This window comes from Grus americana, chromosome 4 (genome assembly GCF_028858705.1).
Source record: "Grus americana isolate bGruAme1 chromosome 4, bGruAme1.mat, whole genome shotgun sequence".
Classification (NCBI taxonomy): domain Eukaryota; kingdom Metazoa; phylum Chordata; class Aves; order Gruiformes; family Gruidae; genus Grus; species Grus americana.
In genome coordinates this window covers 54136844-54161297 of record NC_072855.1, presented here as the reverse complement: position 1 = coordinate 54161297, position 24454 = coordinate 54136844, and the positions used below count along the sequence as shown (strand labels likewise).

Here is a 24454-nt window from a genome sequence, read left to right as displayed (position 1 = left end):
CTCCCGCCGCGGCCGCCAGGGGTCCCCGTGCCCCCGCCCCCCTCCCCGCGCTGCCCGCCTCTTCCTCCCCACGTGACGGCGCCTCGCCGCGAGAGCGGGCGGGGGAGGGGCTCCCGGCCTCCCCCGCGCTCCGCGACTACAGCTCCCGGCATGCATCGCGCCCCGCCCGGGGCCCCAGGGCCGGCGCCTCCCCTCCCCCCTCCCAAACGGCCGCCGGGCTCACGTGACCGCCGGGCGGCCAACCGGGTTTGAACCTGGGTTTTTTATCCGCCCCTTCCCCTCCCCGCAGCGCTTCTGCGATCAGATCGATCTAAGATGGCGACGGTGGAACCGGTGAGTGTTTCATTCCCTTCTCCCGCCTGCCTTTCTCTCTCCTTCCTCACCCTCCCGCCGCTGCCGCCTCCTTCTCCTCGAGCCGCGGCTCCCCCGGACGAGGGGCGGCGGGCGCCCGGCCGGGCGGGACGCAGGCGGATGGGCGCCGGGGCGCGGGCGGCGAGGCCGGCGAGGAGCGCACGCACGCAGGGGGACGGAGCGGGGGGAGGGGGAGCGGGAGGCGCCGGCCTGCGCGGGGGGAGGGGGAGGCGGGGGCCCGAGGGCCGTGCCGGCACCGCCGCTCGCCACACGGCTGCGGGGGGCGCCGGGCCGGCGGCGATCCAGGGCGGGCGGGAGAGGGGTAGGGGCGGGGGCGAGGCCCGGCGGGTGGGAGCCAGTGAGGCCTGTGGGCCGCCGGCACTGGCTGCCGCCGCGGCGCCCATTGTGCCGCGCCGCGCCCCGCCCGCGGCCCCCGCCGCCCGGCCCGGCTGCTTCTGCGGCACGGCGGGGGGGGATACGCCGGGGCCGGAAGGCGCGGAGAGGAGCAGCCCTGGGCGGCGGCGAACCGGCCCGTCCGCCTGGCGGGCGGCTCTTGGCCGCGCTGGGCGCATGTGGCGCGGTGGAGGTGGCCATGTTGCTTTCCTCCCGGAGAGGCCGGTGGGTTAGACTTGCCGGTCACCGAGAGGGCGGCTCTTCCTCGCCGGCCGGCGAGCGCCCTCCTGGCAAGCGGGGCACGGTGAAGGTTTAGTTTCAAGGCAGACGCAGAGCTTACGGTGAGAGGCATTGCGATTTGGAGGTGCGGGGCCGCTAACCGGGGGTGAGGATCTGTGAGGTAGCAGATGAGCTGCTCGGAGTTTGGCAGCTGGAACAAGAAAACCGTGACTGGTAAAGACTCCAGGCGTGTGTTAAATGAAATGGGCTTTTTCCAGTTATGTCATCTTTCTGGATCAAAATGACATTTTTAGTCCAGCTTTTTTATCGTTTTCATAATTAAGTGTTTTTTTCTTTTTCTAGGCATTATGTTTATGATTTTATGCTCTATTTTGTAAACATTGTCCTAGCCTGCGCTTCCGTAAAGAACTGAAGTGACTGGAAGTGGTCCAAGTATAGTTGTTATTCTAATCCCACATGCTTGTATATCATGAGGAGTGGACAGCAGAAAAGCGTGTATTAGAGTTTCAAGAAACTGAGAAACTTAAGGAAGGCTAGTGTGTACCCTGGAGAGGGTTTGTGACATTTAGACAAAAAGTGTTTAAGTTTGAAAAATCACTGTTTCTAAATAAAAATTAACTTTACTTTTTTTGTGTAGGGGACATTGATCCTCCTCTTAGGATTTTCTTCCATGAACAAAATTCCCCCACCTTTACTTACAAGGAAGAGATTGAAATTGGTCAGCACTTATAAATTGTTTGACTAGCAGTTCTGACCAGGAAGAACGTCAGTTAAGATGACGAGCTGGACCACCAGCAGCACCCTTCCCATGTTCTCCAGCCATGGTGTTAAACACTTGTTTTCCCATCCAAAAGCTGATCTTTCTGAGCTATAGCCTGCACATTGGAAGATGAGAGCTTCCTGTCAGCTCAGTGTTTTGTGATGACCATGGAGCTTACCAGGGGTTGTGATAAATAATTTGTACTACTGATGGTCGTTGGAAATTGAAATGACTCTAGAGGCATAGGTTTGTGACTTTCTTGGTTGTGGTGCTGGTGTAGGCCTGTCTCTGCACCATTCTCTCCATTGTTCTTGCATAAGTGTGAGGTTGCATGTTGAGCTAGATCTGGGGCCTAATTTAGCAAAAAATAAACAATTGATTTTGCCACACCATTTCCCAGTAAGATTGGTTTCCCAGATTCAGTTCACCATGCAGTGACAGGCAGTTGTGCTGAGCCAATAAAAGTGGAAGATAGGGCAATGCTCACAACAGTTTGACTAGTGCTGCTATTGAATGTTCTGTTGTAGCTGAAGTATGTTTGACTTCAGGAAACAAATACCAGCTATGCATACTTATTTTCAAATTTATTTAAATAATAATTTTTTTATTTATTGTCCTTTTAAATGGCCCACACTCCTCCTACCTAAGCTTAAAGATAGACTTGAGTAGTGACTGAGGTCATAGATGCTTAATGTTGCAGAAATACTACGTGCTTTTCAGTTGAACAATGTAATTGTATGTGTGGTTAGGGATTGGATTACCTCTTGATTGTAGAAAAGCCTTTCTGTTGCTGACCTTCAAAATTTGGACCTAGGTTTGTAGAGATGTCATCTGTGATGCTTCCCTAGTATGAAAATGTGTCTCAGGAAATACAAAACACTGCTGAATGTCTTTTTTTTTTTATGTAGACTCCTACTAAAATCAATGATGATTCTAGTATTTCTGTGCTCTCAGGTGTAACATATTTTAAGTCTTGTTAAGAGGCTGGAAAAAATGTTTGAAACTTTTAGTGAATATTGAAACTTGAATTGAAAGTAAAGAGTTCCATGGCAGTTGCTAAGAAAAGCAAGATTATTCTAAGTAAATCTAGACCTCTTGCACAGTGGTTTACTTCTCCACTGCAGGGAAAACTTAAGCCTCTGCAACATTCACAGGTTAAACCTCTCTGTTTTTCCTGTGGTATCCAGATTGTTTTTCTTTTAAGACTATTCTAGATTAATTTGTGAGAATATGCAGAAGTGTGTCCTATTAAAGCGTGCTCATATTGTAGCCTTTGAGGATTAAACGTGATCAGATAACACTGTGCAAAAGTCCACAAAGTCAACAGCAAAACCAATAGTAATGCTTTAGTAAACAGTAGTTTACCAAAGGTGACTTTAAAATATAGCCTCACAAAGCCTGTAACTTCTATACTTCTAGGTGTGTATAAACCATGTGGAAGTAACCTACATGTGAACATCTGATCCCTCATTGTTCAAATTGGAAATGGGCATCACAGTTCTTTTTTTTGCTTCATGACAGTTATCATTACACTTAGGCAAATGCAATTCTTGTGAATTTAACTCCCCATTTTAAAGTACATGGGTGAAACTTTAGTTACTCAGAATTTGGAAAATGCTTGTTTAAACAGGTAATCATCAATAGGTAGGACTCAAAACTTTTCTTTAAATGAAACAGTATTACCTCAAAGGGTTACAAACATAGTGGTGCAAGGCCTTGAAATTCTGGAAAGTTCAAAATAGCTCCTAAAATTCAAGGTAGGCTGAAAGGTATTTTGTATTATTGACAGACAGTTAACATGTAAATTAAGTGCCGGCCATGTTGAACTTTAGACTTACTCTTATTACTAGGTATTTCTGTGGTAATATAGTCAGTGACCTGCTGTCATTGAAATCAGTATAGTATTCAGCTGTAGTATTGTGAACAGTTGCTTGCTCATTGCATTTTTCTGAAATGATGCAGGATAAATGTATCTTGTGTGCTGTTTAATAATTGAGAATGTCTATCATAAACTTCCCAATTGTAAATTACATTTCTGACTGAATACAAAGCTTTCTCTAAGAGGAGGAGGATGTCAGACAACTTGTAAATTTGAGATAAACATTTTTCTGAAAGCAATTTTAAAAAAATTACATTTCAAACACCATGTAAAATGTCAAGCTTATTTCAAGGTAATGCATAAAAATAGCATATGAGACTGAGTTGTGTTTCATATACTGATAGTACCTGCAGGTGTGGAGGTACATGGAAAATTTTGATGAGAAAATGTGACCTTTTTGGCAGCTTCATAAAGATCAGTGTGAATTTTGAGAGGATAGAGGGGGCAACCAAATGAGGGATATTGGTAGAGAGTCTGTACTGTGAAAGAGAAGTGCAGGTTTTAAGTAAATTAATGTGACTTTCCTCAGATTTGTCTTTCACTTTTGAAATATTCTGAAGTCAAGGTTAAACATAAGTTTAGAGACTATTTTTAACTTAGAAACTTAAAGCAGTCACTCATTTCTTAAAGTCCTAAAACCTATTCCTCTTTAAAACTTTGATGCTATGAAGGTACTGTGTGTGTGATATACAGGTTTAAGTGTGCTATGTAATGCAAGTGTTCTGTTTGCTGCCTGAAAGTGACAGTTGTCCTTGATTCTTATATGGTGGATGCAAGCCAGAAAAATTTTATCTGTTTAAAAGTCTTTTTTCTAAATGTGCAGAACAGTTGTTTAAATGAATAATCTTTTAAATAGTGGATGGTTTTTCTCATGTTCAGTGCTGTTTATCAAAGTAGCTTGTGTGTGTTACATGCTTTACAGTAATTTGGCATACCAGAAGTATGTCCAGTACTTTATCTTTTTGGTTGAAGACTGACCTCTTGGGCATCCGTACATTATACAATATTGTTTTAAATTCTTTTCTGAAGATTGAATGTGTCTTAATTTTTCAGCTGATGTAAAATTCTATGCATGGTTGTCTGCTCAATATACCTGCAGTAATTTGGAGTGCTTTCGTGTCTATTGTGTAGAAGTGTGCAGGGAGATTAGAGATGTTTTGTCCCTTGCGTCATCTGAACTGTTCTCCTCAGTAGTTTTGGGAAGCTTTTTTTCTTGTCTGAGTGCCTTAGAACTAACAGAATGTTAGATGTGGAAAGTCATACTACCCCATAGGTAGAGTTCGGGTTCCAGTAGCAAAGGCAGCAGTGGACTGCAGACTGTGGTTAGAAGTAGTAGCACAAGGGCAGCCTGCTTAGGCAGCTAGAAAAAAACACACAAAGATATTGAACTATTTTGATATACCTTGTAACCTGTTTGTTAATTTTAGTCGTAAGGTTGCAAGTTAAATGTTGAAAATCTTATGGGTACTTTCAAGTGTATGTAACTCATTTTTCAGAAGTCAGAAGGGCTGTGAATATTCTTTGCATATTTTAAAACTTGAGATTATATTTCCTAAAAAAACCCAAACAAACCAGCGTGCCCCTCTGACCTTGGAGGAAATGTGTGACTCTTCAATCTTTTGTTCCTGTCCTCCTGTGCATGCGTTGCACTTCTAATTTGGTGGGATGTCACTCAGTTAAAATCATGTCCCATATTTGTGTTCTAATGGTGAATGCCTTTCTAAAAATCTGTGGTGGTCTAAGTAATAATGTATGCAGTTAGGATAGTTGCTCCGTGTTAGGCCTTGTTATGTCATGCCTAGAAAATTTTTCTCTGTCCTGGTGTCTGGAAAGCTATTTAACACTGTTTAATTGGTAACAAGTGGCTATTGGTACCTCTCTTCCAATACATGCATTACACATACTGCATACAATTTTTACCTCTATATATTCATTCCTCAGAGTTGTGTATCAGATCATCACTTGGTTTGTTTTCTTACAGCACATAATACTTGCTTGTGAGTGGGCTTAAATCTTTTCTTGTCCAGAATATTTTGAAATAAATAGCTCTTGATTTTGCGCCCTGTGAATTGTTATCCTGACTGTAGTGTAGTAGCAGTTATCTGCAAGTGTAAGATCCAGCAGACTTACTTTAGTTTAATGTAAGAAAACTTTAGAAGCCTTTTGCACTCATTGATTCTCTTAACTTTCACCAAGAATGCATAATAGTACTAGGTTATGCCCTTTTGGGACACAAATGTTGCACACTCTCAACTGGACTTCCTAAACAATTCTGTAGACAAGTAGATGATGTGAATGTGGTCTGGGCAGAACCTGAAAACACTTGGTGAAACCTAGTCAAGCTAGTTGTTCTCTTCAATAGACAAACCTGATTAAGCAGTTTTTACTGTAAGTGGTGTTTGTTTCCTGCCCCGGTGACACGCACACCTTCCTTTGATATGTTGGTCATTGTGGGCTGTGGAGAAAGAATAAATAACACCAATTAAATCTGCAAGTGTCAGAATCCAAGTAACGTGCAGATATGCACAGTCATTAAATGCTGAGTAAGCAAATGTTTCATGGACTTCTGCAAGCTGATTCCTACATCAAAAAACTGTGGGTAGTGAATAAATGTCACTTTTAATTACGTGCTGTCTTGTGTATGAGGAGTAGGACTGGCCATATGAAACTTTCCAGTTTATCTGGTAATTCTACCCTATTTTATTACATCTATTTTAAAAGCAACAAACACAGAGGTAGCTTAGTTTAATAGTAGACGCAAAGTCAATTTTAGGTTAAAGAATGCATTAGCTATGAGCAATAATAAAGTACTATAAAGGATTTTAATTTTAGTAGTCCAGAAACTGCTCGTGGAGACAGTCTGACTATTAGTAAGTTAATAGTGTAGCAATTGCAAGATTTCAAGGTGTGAATTGGTAAAATGTGTACAATATCACTTTATATATTGTATTTAAGGAATCTTTTAAGACCTGCATGCTTATGCTTTGGGGTCGAATTTCAGTAGCTGGAAAGAGGTTGGATACAAGAAATGGACTTTGAATGCCAATTAGTGAACTTACATACTTTGTGTTCGATTAGCAATGAGAGGTGCTTTGCTATACAAATACTTTAGCTCGGTGGTCAGAATAGTGAGATAAATGTAAGATGAAAGGAAATGGGAGCTGATATGATTTACAAGCCAAAAATGCAAATGGTCCTTTTTCTGTTTTCCTCAACGGCAGTGGGAAATAAAAGGTAGTGAAAACAAGCTGGTTTAGGCTTCTGAGACCAGCCAGAAAACTGTTTGGTGGCGGAAAGCTCTGCTTCCAACTTTATAGCTTTTTCTATGTTTATTCCTGTGTGTACAGCTGTACCTGTCCTTGATGGGCAGCCTGGTGCTGGGGAAGGAAAAAAAAAATCTGTTCTGGCTGGGTTAGTTTTTGAGGGGAGTGGCATAATCCTGGGTCAAGATCATAGTTAGCTGGACCTTGGAGGCGAGTTGTCATGTACTGGTTTGGACAGGAGCTTGAAATAGTGGTTAGTCTGAGTTTCATTATTGCTAGGTAGTTTTCAAAATATCCTGAGGGACTTGTTATGGTGGTGATTAACTAAAATGTTTGTTATTGAGTCAGGTGTCTTTCATTTGTCCAAAATGGACTTTTACATAGTTATGTGAAGGGTGACCATCAGTATTCTGGGCAGTATTCTCTGAGTCTCATTGCATTTTTTTAATTGTCTGGAGGTGCTATATTAATCCTTTCTGATGTTGTCTTGTATTAGAAATTATGAAATGGCATAGCCCCACATGTGGTTAGTAGTTTTGTATTGATTCTTCCAGTTTATATAGTCAATGATACTTCTGGAAGTGTGATGAGAGAGACTTTAGGATTAGCTCTTTGAAAACTATTTGCTGAGCAAACTTGACTGAGACTCTCAACTGAAATTATTTTGGGAAGATATGCTGCATTCATCAAGAGTGAGTCTATTTGATGTAAAAATCTTTAGCGTAATAGCATTTGTAAATCAATGGTAAATATTAGATGTCACAATTGCAGAGTATTGTGAATGAAAGCGAGCTTTATCACAAAACCTAGTGCTTTGTTTACTTCTAAAATGTTGACAAGATTTTTCTTGTATGCACATTGTGTTTGCACATGTAATATTTCTAACTCTTCTAGTTAGAAGCCCCTGAAGGGGCAACACTTAAATTCTAGTTGTCTGTACTTGGCTTTTTGTAGTATAATACAAATGATAACTTGGAGCAAGAAGTATTGAAATGCTTCTTTGGTGTATTTTACAGCCTTTGTGCACTGACATCTTAATTTGTTGTATGGGGTGTTTGTATGTGATTAAAGGAGAAGGTGTATATTTGATACCAACAACTAATAAATGGGGCTAATGCTAGAAATTTTATTCTAGATAGAATTTGAATCACTAAGCTTTTTGAAGATCTGTTTAGCTTTTTATAGTATTACACTGAAGGATATTTGACAGATTGTGCTTCTGTGGGTTTGTCAGTAATGTTCCCCACTAGGGAATCTTCAGAAAGCATTTAGTTTAAGAGGCAGGAAATTGTACTAACTGCCCCTTGTACTGGGTAAATTGAAGCACTATCCTAGTTGTCACTGCCCCTGTTAGGCCTTCACATTTCAGTCTTTTCCCTCTGAACATGGGAGCCTGTGAAAGCATTCTTAAACATGATGTAAATTATATTTAGCTTTTGAACTGAATTTTTTTCTAGGTGAGCTGTTAAACTAAAGCATACTTAATTATTTTCAAGCATAAAGGTGTAACTTCTCTGAAGTAAAACATAATATGCTTAATGCTAAATATACTGATAATGAGAAGAAAATCCCTATTAAGATACATCTTTAGGTATTACCAGAAGAGTTTGCCAGCTGGGACTGTGCAGGTTAAACAGTGTGTGTTTGTGTTATCACTTCAAATCCATTCCACTTTTCAGCACCTTTGGTGATGATTAAGTAATGTGGAAGTCTGGAGTAAACTGTTCCATTAATTAGATGACTTACCTCTACATTCCTTTGTTCTCTTAAGACCACAAAGTTTAAATTAATTTTTAAGTATTACTTTTATATTGCTGCATTTAGGAATGGCTAGAGTATTTGGGTCTGCTGTAGTTAGTATTTGTTTATATTACTGAAGTGTTTTTTCTTTTACGAGATCAGATGTACAGGCATTTTTGTGTTAGCTGTAGGGAATGAACTCTGGTCCTCATTCCCTGTCTCATATTCTAGCACAGATTGCAGATTAGGGAGAGATGGTGGTAACTGGTGGGGACGCTTGGCCTCACAATAAAGCTTTGTGTTTCCTGGTTTGAAGGAATGACATTAGAATTTCAAACCTGACACAGTGGCTTCTCAAACTGAACGACAAGCTTGAGGAGGTTTGCATGCAAAGGGAATGTATTATTTCACTTCTTTGTGTTAAAGTATATTTGACATCTCCAGCACTATCTCTAGAGATTTGAAAAAAAATAATACTTGGCATCAGTCTAATATGTGGTAGACATGTGTAATTACATTTATTTCAGTTTGAAATTTGAGAACTGATATGTGTTTAAATTCTGTTTGGTGCCTGAAGCTTTGTTAGTAGGGAGATTGCAAATACAAAGATAACTACTTACTGGTTTGTTTTCCAGCTGCTTGTAATAACTGATTTCAGATCTGAGAATTGTAGGCATGTCCCCTACTTGTAGTAACAGATTTTTCTAACTAACCAGGGTCTGTACATCTGTTTCCAATGATGTGTTGTCAGAAACTGATTTTAAAAAGAATCCTTCTGAAATTATTATTCTGGAAATTAATTTTTAAATGTGTGTATTCTAGATAACAGCATATTGTGTATTTCGGAAATAACTCTCAGAACTCTTTCAAAATAAGACAAGTATGTTAAGCAAACCATTCTGGAAATAACTGACACAGGAAACAAATCACTGAATAGCAGAATGTGAATTCCTGCAGTATTTATTGTAGGACCTATTCAGATGTTGAAGAATAAAGGGATGTGGCTTGTGCTTCCATGTTGTGATTTGGACTCCTCATCCAAGGTGAATTAGAGGAACTCTTAGCTTCATCCTTCTTAGTTACTTCAGAGAACTAAATTACTTAATAAAAAATGAGAAGGAACGTATTAATAACTCCTTTCTTCAAACAGGAAACCACTCCCAACCCTCAGCCTTCAGAAGAGGAGAAAACCGAGCCAGCACCTAGTCAGGAGGTTGCCAGCCCTGAACAGTATATTAAACATCCACTACAAAACAGGTAAATAGTATAGAAGCATGATTGTAATTTTGTCAAAGGTAGAATGCCTCTGACTTTACAGCTTTCTTGTTCACCTTATGCTTTCTAGCTGCATTTTGAGAATTCTAAATTTTTTGAAGATTTTAGCAGTGGAAATAGAATCTGATCCTGTTGTAATTTAGAGCCTTCTCACATAGTGTTACAGAAGCTAAAAATCTTTGCAGATTTTCATAATGCAGCCAGGTAATTGAAAAGAGCATGGCTTTACTTGTAGTTGGAGGCAAGCAGAGCTTTTGTTGCTTTTGTCTGGTGTGTTTTAAGAGACTGACCCTGAGATGAAGTTGCTGCCAAGCAGAACTGGAAAACCTGCCATTGTGCTTGTACTTTGGGCTGTTAAGGTGCCAGTGGTAAAGACTTCTCATTCTTATTTCTTATCAGAGTCTTACTCCTTCATATCTTACCATTTTTTTTTCTCCTATTGGGAACTGAAAGTAGTAGAAGCTGTGTTAATCAGCCAAAGAGCTGCTTAGACTTGATCATATGAGGTTGGTGTCTACAGTAATACTGTTTTCATTATCTGTAGGAAGCACAGCAGAAGACACCCTGTAAAGTGCAAATGTGCACATTTGTACCGATGTGTCACTAAGAAAAAACTGTAGGGCATTTAAATTTTCTTGTTTAACAAGAAGAAAATGGAGCAATAGTGAAAAGTAAAGTTATCAAAAAATCAAAGCCCTCTTACTAAATTCTTTGTTCAGTGTGCAAAACCAGCTATGTCTTAAAAGTACAACTCAGCTTTTTACTGAGCTATAGAGACAGTAAGGACTTGACCGAGAAGCTTTGTACTTGAAAACCTCAACTTGAACTACCTTTCTGCAGGAAGGATATTATAAGCTTACAGATGGAATTCTGTTAAATGTGCACAAAAGTTACAGCAGCATACATATGCTTCAAAAAGAGCAGGTAGGAAGTAATTTTCTCCAAGTAAGGTGAAAAGCTGCTGTGGAGTGCTCAGTACTTAATGTTGGTAGGTAGGTGGGTGCTGCCCCAAAGTGAACCTTTTACCAAGTGTCACCTTAGTCTTCTTCCAAGCTTTGAGCAAGGGTGGAAAACCACTCTGCACTGTAATGCTATACTGTGTGCATCCCATTTTCCCTTGCCCTTCTTTCCGTCCTTCCTATTGGTGCTGCCACTCCTTTACAAGTGGTAATGAGGCTATTACTGGAAAAGAGTATAAACTTTTTAAAACAAGGTTTGAAAGGTCTCAAAACAATAGATTGACACCTGGGGACTTATCTTCTCACAGTGGGGTACTTCAAATCTACTCTAGTGCTAACTTGAGTGATTTCAATGCTACTGAAACTATCAGAATGAAAAATAAACCTGTTTTGTTAAATGCCTCATCAGGTATCCTGTTCAGCATTTAAAATTATGTTTTTTAGATCCAGAAAGAGCACCTTTGTGTGAAAGGTTCAATTTTTAATGTGCTGAGATTTGTACTCAGCAGAAATAATGATGAAGAAAATTGGATGGAAATTTTTTTCATTTAGTCTTATGCAGATTTAAAAACTTTATAAAGACTGTTGCCATTAGCAAGCTTCACACAGCTTCCCTTTTAAAATTTATGTTCTCCTAGTATGTGAGTGCTTGGAAACTTTCATGTCATGTATAGCTTTGGAGTGATATTATTAGCTTTTGTAACCTTTACAAGGAAATTACTGGAAAGGGAGCTGTGTTCCTAGTTTGAATAGTTGGTGTTGGTTTAGACCATAATCAGTTATTAGCAGTAGGGGATTGCAGTTTAGCAGTAGCAGCAAGGAGAAACATCTGAGGCTTAGAGGTTTAGAGTTTTAGAAATGGTCCAAAACTATTTAAAATATTTACCTAATGGATTGATCAAGTCTGCCATAAGTCTTGTAGTGGGAACACAAATATTGTTGATCTGCAAAGAGTTAGACTTGAGAACTGAGTTTTTCATGTAGCTTGTTGATGAAAACTGACTTCCATGCTGATAATATCTTAAGGTTTATAATTGGTTTGGATATAACAATACAAATAATGAATTATATTTTTAATATACTTTAGTTTCTAGATGCTATTATTTTATTTTGTTTTCCTTTAGATGGGCACTCTGGTTTTTTAAAAATGACAAGAGCAAAACTTGGCAAGCAAATCTTCGTCTTATCTCAAAGTTTGATACTGTTGAAGATTTTTGGGCGTAAGTAAAGATTTTTTCAATCTGCATATGTTGGCAAAGCTTATGCCAAAGTAAAAAAAAAAGTACTCCATTAACTGCAACTTGTTGGGTGTAATCTGAAATGTTTGCAAAATTGAAGGTGAGGTCTACCCCATTCTTCAGAATGTGGTAGAATGTAACCTTTAAAGAAAGTGTGATTGGAGAAGTTTTTCATACTTTAAACGTACATTGTCTTGCTGTTAACATTGCAACACTGCTTATATTCATATGTACATGACATACATGTAGAAAATTGTATTTGTGCAGTAGCGATCCCATAGTAATGTGAATTTGTAAATTCTTGTAGCCAACTGTCACTTCCTTGGCCCAAAATTTTGCTAGTTGATAAAATTCTCAGACAGCTGGCTCACTTCAGATGCTCAAAAGTGCCTCAATCTAGAGCATAGTACGTGGGAGATTGATGCAGATTAATGGCATCCTTGAAAGAAGTTCATTAGAGGTTACAGAAGAAACTATCTAAATTGAAGGTCTGCGAAAGCACTTAGGCTCAAACAGCAAGAACAAAGCCTTTGAAGGTGGGCCTGTGCTTTCCGAACACTTGCTTCAGTCAAATTCAGGTGGCTTACTTGGAAGATTTTGCCTGCCTTAATGATGAAATATGGAGAAAATGCAAGTGGCATGAAATTGAGGGTGAAAAAATGCATTATATAGTTGATCTTTCATAGTGTTTCATGCTGCATTGAGTGGTGGTGGGGGGGTTCTTTTGGATGTGATCAGTAAAGGAGAGATGGTGTCTCTTAGTGGAATAATGAGACCCATTAGCACAAACAGGAAACAAAGATACTGAAAATGTTGAACAAGTATTTATCAGTGCAGTCGGAGGGGTATAGAATTCTGTACTCGTAACCAGCTTTCCCATTCCTGCTGTGGGGGTGACTGAGCAAATAGTAGTTTGCAGTCTTGGGGCATGTGATGGGAGGCTAAATTGTTTGAAGGTTACTTTTAAAGCTAGTTAAGAGTAAATTTTTTGAGCTCCTGTAGCCAAGATAGTCTGGGTAATTAAAAGAAGTGCTTAGTCTAGTTGTGTGCAGTCAAGGTATAAAATCAGTCACAAGCAATTGAGAAGTTATGCCTCTGTTGTGGTTGAAGTGGGAAATAGGTGTGTTCTGGGGAAAAATACTAAGGTTAAGGTAAACCTAAAAGAGGGAAGCTGGTAAATCTGTAACTGGCTTTGTAAATTCCTATGCCTGATTTCTAATTGTTAGAACATTGCAGTAATTAATTTCTTTTTTGGTGCTGGACCATGCCTGAACATTTAGTTGGTCTTGGACTACAAGTCACTATGGTATGTGCAGGCCTTTTTCTAAAGTCTGACCTTAACAATGCAGGGGAAAAAAAGCTTCTACTTGCTAGAGGAGGAGATGGTATGTACTCCTTTTTTTTCTCTGAATTGCGTAGTTGTAAATCTAATTCAGAGTATATATTTTATATTTTGTTGTTAGTCATCCGTTCTTGCCTTTTGAGTCCTTAATTTCAATTATCAGGCCTACAGCCTTCATTCCTTGAGTATTGTATTAAATAACAAAGTCAAATATTTCTCCTAAAACCTCTCTCTGCAGAGAGAGTAGCCTTAGAAACATAAACAATTATCTTTATTCCATGTATGTATATGTACAGAATACACAGAACTTGTTGCCATGAAAGTTCAGTGTGTTAGGTTTCCAACAGCTTTGTTAGAACTAGGTTTAAAAGAAGCATTGGTATTTCTGGAAAACACTGTTGTATAGGAATCCATCAAGTCTTCATAAACAAGTTTCTTTTCTGCTTCTTTAAGCACAGAACATTTTAAAGTTAATGCTTTTATACTGATGAAAAATACTTAGGAAATAGGGTTGCTTCTGAAATAACTTTAATGCTTTTTAATTTTTGTATTTTATTCAGTCATACATCTTAAATTCTTTAAGAATTTTGTACCTTAAAATAATGCCTAGTTTTTAATCCTGCTTTTTTCCCTCCAATAGTTTATACAACCATATCCAGCTCTCTAGTAATTTAATGCCTGGTTGTGACTACTCGCTCTTTAAGGTATGCTTGCTAACCTTTTTTCTTCAGTTATGGATGTTGATGGATGGTTTCCTGACTAAGCAAGACATTGTCCAAATATTTCACTTTGGATATTTAGTAGCGTGGTTGGGAATGTCCTAAAGGTGTTATTTTTTAAGAAGTCCCAAACACATGCCCTCTGAAAGTCAGGCTGTCACTAGTTCTGAAAATGCAAGTACTTGCTTTAACAGACAGTACATTTTAATCTGTTGCTTGTCTTTGTTCTATGTTTAAGATGCTTGTGCAAATAATTAAGTCTCAATAATTTCTATAGTATGAAAGATTTTCCAGCTCTATCATTTTGTGAGACATGAAATGAGTTAAAAGGTCCAAGTTCTGTGGGAGGCTGCAATGTTCTCCAGTATTCTTAATGATACTAGCCAGATGCACGGTGCTCCTATAATTAATTTTTACACCACTAGTTACGTACCATATTACTTATGTACGAAATGGAAAATTGTACCCAATGCTGACACGTAAAGCATGCTGAGGAAGTATTCAGACTAGTGAATAGGAAATGTTGATGAGAAAGTGTATGTGAAATCCTTCCCCAGCTGGACTGGAGATCTGAACTGGAGCTCTAAACTAAATCCTAACCTCTGGAAGTGCTTCTAACATACACCTTTCTGGATTCAAATACCTAAGTAATCCCCTAAGTACTGGTGCCTGGTTGCTCCTTTGATTGTAAAACATAGCTACTGGCTGGGACTCTTCAGTAGTCTGTGTATGCAGTTTGTAAACCTCAGCAGCTCTAGGTAGTGAAGAGGGTGACGATGCTTGGCTTTGGGAAGGTAACAACACTTTAGGTGACTGAGAAACCTTACTAGTAAATTTTAAAAAACTGTAGGCCCTTCAGAGGTTAGCATATCTATGGATCATGCTTGTGGCTGTTGCATGAATCCTAAATTTGTGGTTTTAAGTATATGTTTCTATTCTGTGTTTGCATTTCATCAATCAGCAATAATTTATTCAAATGCACGGAACAGGTACAGAATTGGCAACTGTTGCAGGCTTCTGAGCAATCTCTTGCTCTTGTCCTTCAGTTGTGACCTCGTAAGAGTGCCTCTTAAAGGTGATGTAGTTTGAGCTCTGCAGCTGCCAGCGAGGGTGTTAAATTTAAAGTGATCTGACACCACTCCATCCTGCATGTTGAACACTTAATTAGCCTTCAGCTGAAGTTCTGTAGTGCAGCTCTCAATAGATATTTCTTAACCAAATTTCTGTCTAGACAGTTACCTGCTTTTTTTAATGACTGACTTTCCTGAAGTGCAGCGAAGCTGGTGGATATGGGAGTGGCAGCTGGCTGCTTTGCTGGATCGGTGTGTCCAGAGTCATTTAATTCAGTACAGGGCCATTGGTAAAGCATGAATCAGAATGCAGCTTGCTTCTAAATGGTGTGTTGATTTTTGTGGCCCTGGCAATTAAAACCCTCTTATTCTCACCTTGTATGTGCAGGAAGTCATTGAGATAGGCTGCCAAGGGTGTCTGTTTCAGTGAAGTAATCTTCATGCATAAAGTGAAGCACTCGGCCAATGCTGCAACGAGTCCAAGACTTAAAATAAGTACTCCAGAATGTAGCTGCTAATTTCGTCTGGTTTCATACCAGGCAATGTGGATGTTTGCCTGTTCCCACAGGTTTTTATGTTATGTTGTGTACCCAAGACTTTGGCCAGGGCTGTGATTCTTCTGTAGAAATAAAAATTCATTAGAGAAAGTGTACTTTTTAAGTGTTTTGGAACTTTGGTGTTGGTATGAGACAGTACTTCTGGACAGGTATGTATCCTAAACTGTACACTTTTTTAAGTTGCTATTTCAGTTATCTCTGGCCTTTTGGTTATTCTTCAGGAAAAGTAGAAGTCAAGTCTGATTTAACTTCTGGCTGTTCTTTGCAGGATGGGATTGAACCCATGTGGGAAGATGAAAAAAACAAGCGAGGAGGACGATGGCTAATTACACTAAACAAACAGCAGAGACGAAGTGACCTTGATCGCTTCTGGCTAGAGACAGTAAGCACTATGGCCTTACAAGTTGCAACTGAAGAGTCTTACGTTTGTATTATTTAACTGTGGTGTTCTTTCTGTGTGCCACACTAGACTTCTAGCTTCCTGGCAGCACGGTACCCTGTAAGTTTTTATTGACAGGCTGTATTTGAAACATGACTTTTCAATAGAGATGCTCAATGTAGTTGTATTCTGTTGAATACTTTCTTCTAATGGGTAGCAGTAGAGGTCATTCTGCAGGACAGATTAACCTTTTCCTGTGGAATGGACAGAATAGCTGTAGAGCTATTGGGAAAATAGCACTTTGTCTTGAGTGTGACTCCTAAATTTAACTGCTCAAATGTTAACAGTTCATTTCACAAGTACTCTTCCAAGTGAATGATTTTCTAGGTTTGGTCTTGCTGAAAGGGAGTTTCAGATTTTTGTTCTTTCTGTACTTACCTTAACACTAGGATACGCAAGTAATAGTGCAATATTCCTGTGCACTATAAAAATACTTTTTTCCATGGCTGTTATCTCTTTGGAATAGATTTTTTGAATAGTAAATATACTTCAAGATATTATGTGGATTGTAGTAAATGTGTTGCAGAAAAGGATACAACTGCATTGTCTAGGAACTGACTCAGAATAGCCTAAAAGTCTAGTGTGATCTGGGTTTTAGGGGCATGGATTGCTGGCAGTACAGTGCAAAGCAATCTTTTCAAGTCTCTGATCTTTTTTCCCTGCTTGTGTAAGAGGCAAGAAGTATTGCACCCCTTGAAAGTGAGAAATGGCCTTCAGGATCAAAGCAGATGTATCCAAAATACCAGAGCATTAGGATCTTTCTAGTCACCGTAGTAGTGATTTGAAGAAAGGATGGTGAGCATTGTACTATTAGGCAATATGATTGCACATGAGTAAATAAATGTCTTGCTGTGTGCATTTGGCCTCTCCCCCTAAATGCCTAGATGAGGCCTTCTGACTCTTAATAACCATTACATATGGGTTCATAACAATTACATATGGGTTGGAAAAACGTAGGTAGTCTATGTAGACTTAAGGCTATAGGGCTGTCCTCTTTGTTTAGCAGCAAGCAATGGCACAGAGCCTAAATACCCAGGTGATTGGGATATGTGCTGTAAAATAAAAATCAAAACCACTTCCTTTATCACTCCCCTTTGGAACAAATTTTTATTATTATCTAATGATCTTTACCATTTTTAACTGTAAACTAAACTTCATTTAGGAAGACTTTTTTCCCCTGTTGTGCAGCATTCATGAAGAATGTACTTGACTATAGTGTTTATTGAGCATAGCAGTTACCTTTGCAGGTATATGCACTAAGGCTGTTGATCAATATTTTGAATGTTTGTGTGGCTTAAACTTAAATATTTATGACTTTCATTACTCAGTGAATGTGTGCATCCTGCAATTGGGTGTAACATTTGAAGTATGTGTAGTTATACCTGGTTTATTCAGTAGCACACTTTGTCCTTTCTGTGTTTCCTTGATGAAGTTAGCCCTTGCAGCTCTCATGGGTGCTGAAAGACCTGCTCTGTTCAAAAAGTTGCAAGTGTATTGAATTTCCAAATGTTATGAGTGGTTCTGGAAAATTAATGTAATGGTAGTGTATTTAACATACTGTGCAAGTAAAGTAAACAAGCATCCATTTGGAGACTAATACTTCATTGTGCAGAAGGATTTTTAATTCAGCATGAACTAGATGAATCTCTTACACAAAACAGAATTTCTTGTTATCTATAAATTGCTTGGTTTAAAAGTTGCAAGTTGTAAATTTTAAAAATCCCTTTCACTGTTAGCATGTTGTACAGGGATGTGACCTAACTCAGTCTGTGGGGGAGAATCTTGTATTGCTTGTACCCTTATATTGTTACATTTGCCTTACTGTTCAGGATGACCAATTCCCTTTGGAGTCTGCAGGAACTCTGAAGCTTCCCGAGTGTGCTGATAGGAAGCAACACTTCACTAGATAGCACTTTTCATCTAAGTTGCAATCTAATTTGCCTCTGAATTGATATACTTCAGAATTGAAGTTGGACCTTACCTAGCCAACATTACCCAAATAGTTCTTCACAGGTTCTTCCTAGATAATAAATGTAAACACTTAAAATTTTCATATTTGTCTATCTGTGTTAAACGTACTTTAGAAAGAAGAGTAAATTCCTTTAATTCTTACCTGGTTTTGGATTGGGAGGATGGGGTGGGAGGCAACACTATGTAAATGATCAACTATGTCAGACCTTGCAAGTGGTGGGACAGGAGGAGAGGTGGAAAACTCAAAATAGGAGGAAGATACCTTACTACAGCTGAGTTTTGTTCACTTGTTAACATTTGGAACTTCAAGAAGGTACTGCAATAAACAGAAAATGATTGCTGTATGGTGAGTGGCTGTAAGCAGTAAAATGTAATGTTCCTCAGAGTCCTTTGTGTGCACTGTTTGCCTATGGAGCAGGATTCTGACTTTTGAACTGCCACTTTTAATGGTTAATTTTTGTTTTGTAGCTGCTGTGCCTTATTGGGGAGTCATTTGATGACTACAGTGATGATGTATGTGGTGCTGTTGTTAATGTTAGAACTAAAGGTGATAAAATAGCAATATGGACAACTGAATGTGAAAACAGGGACGCTGTTACGCATATAGGGTAAGTAATGTGGTTGGTGTCTTGAATATATGAAGTGTAACTGCATTTTAAAGCCAGCTAACACGATAGAGAATGCACTTTAAGCAAATGTAGCCTGTCTAGATCTGTATCCCAAGTTCAAGTAACTCAGTGCCAAATTATTTGTGTTACTGTGTAGTTTTTTTGTATGGGTTTATGTTAGTAACTTCTTTCCACTGCTGCACTACCTTTGCTGTAGTTTAGGAATAATGAAGAATTGAACACAAATCTTGGCAGAAGGTTTTCATTTCACAGTCAGACACTGTAATTAATACCTGTGGATAGTGTAGATTCTGTTGCAGCATGCAAGGGCAGGTAGCCTGGGAGAAATACAGAGAAACTGTCTGAGCAGCCAGGGATCAGGTTAGGAAAGCCAAAGCCCTGATAGAAATTAGCCTGGCCAGGGATGTCAAGGACAACAAGAAAAGCTGCTATAGGTATGTCAGTGATAAGAGGAGGACGAGGGAAAATGTGGGTCCCCTCCGGAATGAAACGGGTGACCTGGTTACCCAGGATATGGAGAAGGCTGAGGTACCCAGTGACTTCTTTGCCTCAGTCTTCACTGGCAAATGCTTGAGCCACACTGCCCAGGTCACAGAAGGCAGGGACTGGGAGGATGCAGAACTGCCCACTGTAGGAGAAGATCAAGGTTTGAGAGTAAGGAACCTGAAGGTGCACAAGTCCATGGGACCTGATGAGTTGCATCCGCGGGTCTTGAGGGAACTGGCGGATGAAGTGGCCAGGCTGTTCTCCATCATATTTGAGAAGTCCTGGCAGTCCGGCGACTAGAAGAGGGGGAACATAACCCCCATTTTTAAGAAGGGTAAAAAGGAAGACCCAGGGAACTACAGGCCAGTCAGTCTCACCTCCGTGTCTGGCAAGATTCTGGAGCAGACCCTCCTGGAGACTATGCTCAGGCACATGGAAAATAAGGAGGTGACTGGTGACAGCCAACATGGCTTCACTAAGGGCAAATCATGCCTGACAAATTTGGTGGCCTTCTGTGATGGGGTTACAGCGTCCGTGGATAAGGGAAGGGCAGCTGACATCATCTACCTGGACTCTCGTGCAAGGCATTTGACACTGTCCTGCATGACATCCTTGTCTCTAAATTGAAGAGACATGGATTCGATGGATGGACCACACGGTGGATAAGGAATTGGCTGGATGGTCGCACTCAAAGAGTTGTGGTCAACGGCTCAATGTCCAAGTGGAGAACAGTGATGAGTGGTGTTCCTCAGGGGTCGGTACTGGGACCGGCACTGTTCAACATCTTTGTCTGCAACATGGACAGTGGGATCAAGTGCACCCTCAGCAACTTTGCCAGCGACACCAAGCTGTGTGGTGTGGTCAACACGCTGGAGGGAAGGGATGCCATCCAGAGGGACCTTGCCAGGCTGGAGAGGTGGGCCCGTGCGAACTGCATGAAGTTCAACAAGGCCAAGTGCAAGGTTCTGCACGTGGGTCAGCGCAATCCCAAGCACGACTATAGGCTGGGTGAGGAGTGGATTGAAAGCAGCCCCGAGGAGAAGGACTTGGGGGTCTTGATTGATGAGAACCTCAACATGAGCCAGCAGTGTGCGCTTGCAGCCCAGAAAGCCAACCATGTCCTGGGCTGCATCAAAAGAGGTGTGACCAGCAGGTTGAGGGAGGTGATCCTGCCCCTCTGCTCTGCTCTTGTGAGACCCCACCTGGATACTGCATCCAGCTCTGGGGGTCCCAGTACAGGAGAGACATGGAGCTGTTGGAGCGAGTCCAGAGGAGGGCCACGAAGCTGATCAGAGGGCTGGAGCACCTCTCCTATGAGGACAGGCTGAGAGAGTTGGGGTTGCTCAGCCTGGAGAAAAGAAGGCTCTGGGGAGATCTAATTGCAACTTGCCAGTACCTGAAGGGGCCTACAGGAAAGATGGTGAGGGACTGTTTATCAGGGCATGTGTGACAGGACAAGAGGTAATGGGTTTAAGCTGAAGGAGGGTCGATTTAGATTAGATGTTAGAAAGAAATTCTTTACTGTGAGAGTGGTGAGGCACTGGAACAGGTTGCCCAAAGAGGTTGTGGATGCCCCCTCCCTGGAAGTGTTTTAGACCAGGTTGGATGGGGCTTTGGGCAACGTGGTCTAGTGGAGGGTGTCCCTGCCCGCAGCAGGGGGGTTGGAACTAGATGATCTTTGAGGTCCCTTCCAACCCAAACCATTCTATGATTCTATGCCAGTTTGTAAATGTGGGTACCCAATAACAGTAGAGTATTGGTAAGATTTTTCTCAGGAAAGTGCTTACAAATAAGAAGAAAGGCATTGTAAATCTTAAGCTCACAAGGCTGTCCTTATATTTGAAAAAAAGCTCGACAGTGATGTGCTATGAAACTCTACAGATGTTTTCCTGTGGTTTTGTCTCAAATGTTTAAGTGCAAATCGAAATAATGCTGAGTTTCATGGATTATTTGACATGTGTTAACAGCATGTTGTAGTCTTCATTCCCATAAGCAACAGTAGTCATCTCAGATTATCATGGTCTCTACTATGGAAAATACATGTTGTGCTCTGCTATTTAGCAAGTATTGCTCAAGCTAGTGGATTCCTTATGCTGCAGTATTGATGTTTCAAAATTACCTGCTGTTAAATTCAGTCATTATGGGGCACTTAACCTATGCAACCAATGAAAATATTTCTTCCCTGCTTAGCACTTCTGTCTTAAGCCAGACTTTAACTGTCAGGCACAGTAGCTTGCTAATGGTTTTCACTTACTGAGTGGGTCTCTTAACACATTCCTCATTTCAGTGTTTATGAATCTGGTGGGGTTTGCCTTATACTAACCATTTTGTTATACAGTCATGTTCAGACTTGAGGTAAGTGTTTAACAATAGGCAAACAGAACTGTGGTACGCATCATCTGCATGTAGAGAATAACCTTACATCAAACCTAGTAGGCATCAGAGTGTATTTTTAGGATGGTATTAACCCTTAACTAAGGAGCTATGATGACTCCGTTAGGGAATTAACTAAAAAAAGTTAAGATTTTGCAAACTGATGTGATGATTGAGGTAAGTTATGTTTACTACCTGCTGTGATGTTGCCATAACTCCAAAGACAATATATCAAGCTTCTATTTAACAGTTAAAATTGAGGTAAGCTATCATCCTGTAAACTGCTGTATTATGATTAGGGTAAGTTAAAAAACCAACTTTATCTAGTTTTGTTAACAATCTGCAGTTGAACAGGCTTGTTCTGTGGTTTAGTCAGAGCTTGCAGCCTAACACCATTAGTGGTTTGCATCTCACTCATACTCTATGCTGAGGAGCACAGTGTAAGTGGCGTACTGCTGCTTCTTTCTCTAGTCATAAAACCCAAGCTGCTGATTTTTCTTAAAGCTCCTGTTGAGTAGCTGCCCATGACCAGTACCATAATCAGTTGGGGGAATGGGGGGGCTGCTTTCTATCAGTAGTTAAGGACAAGACAGCAAGTCTGTGCAACCAAGATGTGTATGGTGATTAAAAACTGACTGTTCTAGGGAATTGCTGTTTTATTTGGTTCAGGTGACCTCATCTGAGTAGTCCTGGAATTGTGGACCATGACTTCATAGCTGTTTTGTTTCTACATGTGGGAATATAGCTTGCTGGTATTAATGATATTGACACAAATGCAGTAGAATCCCTGTGTTCTACATTGATATAGGCCTGTTATTTTTTTGGCAAGAGCTTGTCATATTTTATAAGGCAAGTCATTGTTCATACAGAACTATAAGCTGGGTTGAGATGCAATAAGCTAGAAAAATCCTGTTTTAAGTCCTTTATTCATGCTTTAGAAATTGTTTCTAAATAGGCAACTATTTTTCATGAAAATGTCAGCAGACCTTAAAAGCAGGTGTCCTGTTACGAATTCCTTCCTGAGGGCTTTGCTTAAACTGTTGTTCTATTTCTTTTCTCCAGGAGAGTATACAAGGAAAGATTAGGACTTCCTCCAAAGATAGTGATTGGTTACCAGTCCCATGCAGACACAGCTACTAAGAGCGGCTCCACCACTAAAAATAGGTTTGTTGTTTAAGAAGACACCTTCTGAGTATTCTTTCATAGGAGACTGCGTCAAGCAATCGAGATTTGGGAGCTGAACCAAAGCCTCTTCAAAAGCAGAGTGGACTACATTTAAATTTGATTTCCATCTAAGTGTTGCTAAGATTTGTGAGAAGTCTCATTCGCCTTTGTCTTGTACTTCTGTGTTCAATTTTTTTCTATTTTGGCTGAAGTAACCATTACCAATCAGAATTTTAGTACACTTCACCCCCTCAAATCCATAAATGTATTCCTGGCCCACTCTGTAATAGCTTGGTAGAAACATTACTATTACAAAAAAAAAACCAACCCCATTTGTTTATCCACAGTATTCAGAAAAGAAGTTGCATTTCTGTACCTGCAGGAAATTACTCTGTTTTACATTTGCATTGTATGCAGTAACATTTTGCTGGTTTGGAAAAGAGTATGGTGCATACAGTTTTCTAGCAATTTTTTTATACAGCATCACCTTTGCTGTAACCTATGCTGATGGCTGCTAGATTAATTTATTTGTTTTCCCTATTTGATAACATTAGTGATATTTTGATTTCAGTTGTTTTTCTCATGTAACATTTGGTGAAGAATCTGGGAATATGACAAAGGTGGAATAAACATTAATTTTGTGCATTCTTTGGTAATTTTTTGGTTTTTTGTAACATCAAAGCTTTGCTACAAATTTATGCATTTCAGTCAAATCAGTGATCTGTTTGTGTGATTTCCTAAACATAATTGTGGATTTTTTTAATGTAACACCATAATTTACATTCCTTACTAGAAATAGTATGTCTTTTTTGTATCTTATGCTGTATTTTAACACTTTGTATTACTTAGGTTATTTTGCTTTGGTTAAAATGGCTCAAGTAGAAAAGCGGTCCCATTCATATTAAGACAGTGTACAAAACTGTAAATAAAATGTGTACAGTGAATTGTCTTTTAGACAACTAGATTTGTCCTTTTATTTCTCCATCTATACAGCAAGTATTTGTACTTCTTGTGACAAGGCAGTCTCCACTGTGGCTTCTATTGTAGTGTCTTCCAAGAAAGATAAAGTCTGGAGCTATAGTCTGTTGAAACTTAATAAATCTATTAGATAGCACCCTAAATCAAAGTGAAGTTATATTGATGTGGCTACTGTTTTTTCTTAGTGGTTGGACTAATTGATCATGGTTTGCATTGTTTCTCTTCTGACTGGTTTATGCCAACCAAGAAACTCAAGGGTTCATAGAAAGCTGTCTAGTTTCAGGTAGGAGCTACACTAAAAGCGCTTGAGTGATTCTACTAAGTATATAATTTGTATGTGAAGTACAAGTAAAGCGCACTAGAGCCATGGCTACAAAATAAAAGCGTATGAGGATCTTAGATAGTCTGCTGTTATGTATGTCTTAGTGAAATGAAACTTTCATTGGCTTGAAAGCTGCTGTGGAAGCTCTTAAGTTTGCTTGACTCGCAGGACTGGGAGAAGGCCATTGAGTTAACTTCTTGTTCTGAGCACAGTGTGAGAGGCTTTTTCTTTCCACTCTTTAATAGAGCATGCAGCAAAAGCAATGCTTTATTGCTAATTTCTTATTTTTTTAGTGTGTGATGTACT

At 40.0% G+C, this 24454-nt stretch overlaps 1 protein-coding gene across 1 annotated transcript; it reads left to right on the top strand.

The window, feature by feature from the left end:
- The first annotated feature begins 227 nt into the window (after window positions 1–227).
- EIF4E (eukaryotic translation initiation factor 4E) lies at window positions 228–23807 on the top strand. Its single transcript, XM_054823427.1, has 7 exons — window positions 228–333; window positions 9777–9883; window positions 11985–12080; window positions 14081–14144; window positions 16055–16168; window positions 18665–18804; window positions 22747–23807. Exons 1-7 carry the CDS (start codon window positions 316–318, stop codon window positions 22859–22861), a joined length of 654 nt encoding a protein of 217 aa, XP_054679402.1. The 5' UTR covers window positions 228–315; the 3' UTR covers window positions 22862–23807.
- Window positions 23808–24454: the final 647 nt, after the last annotated feature.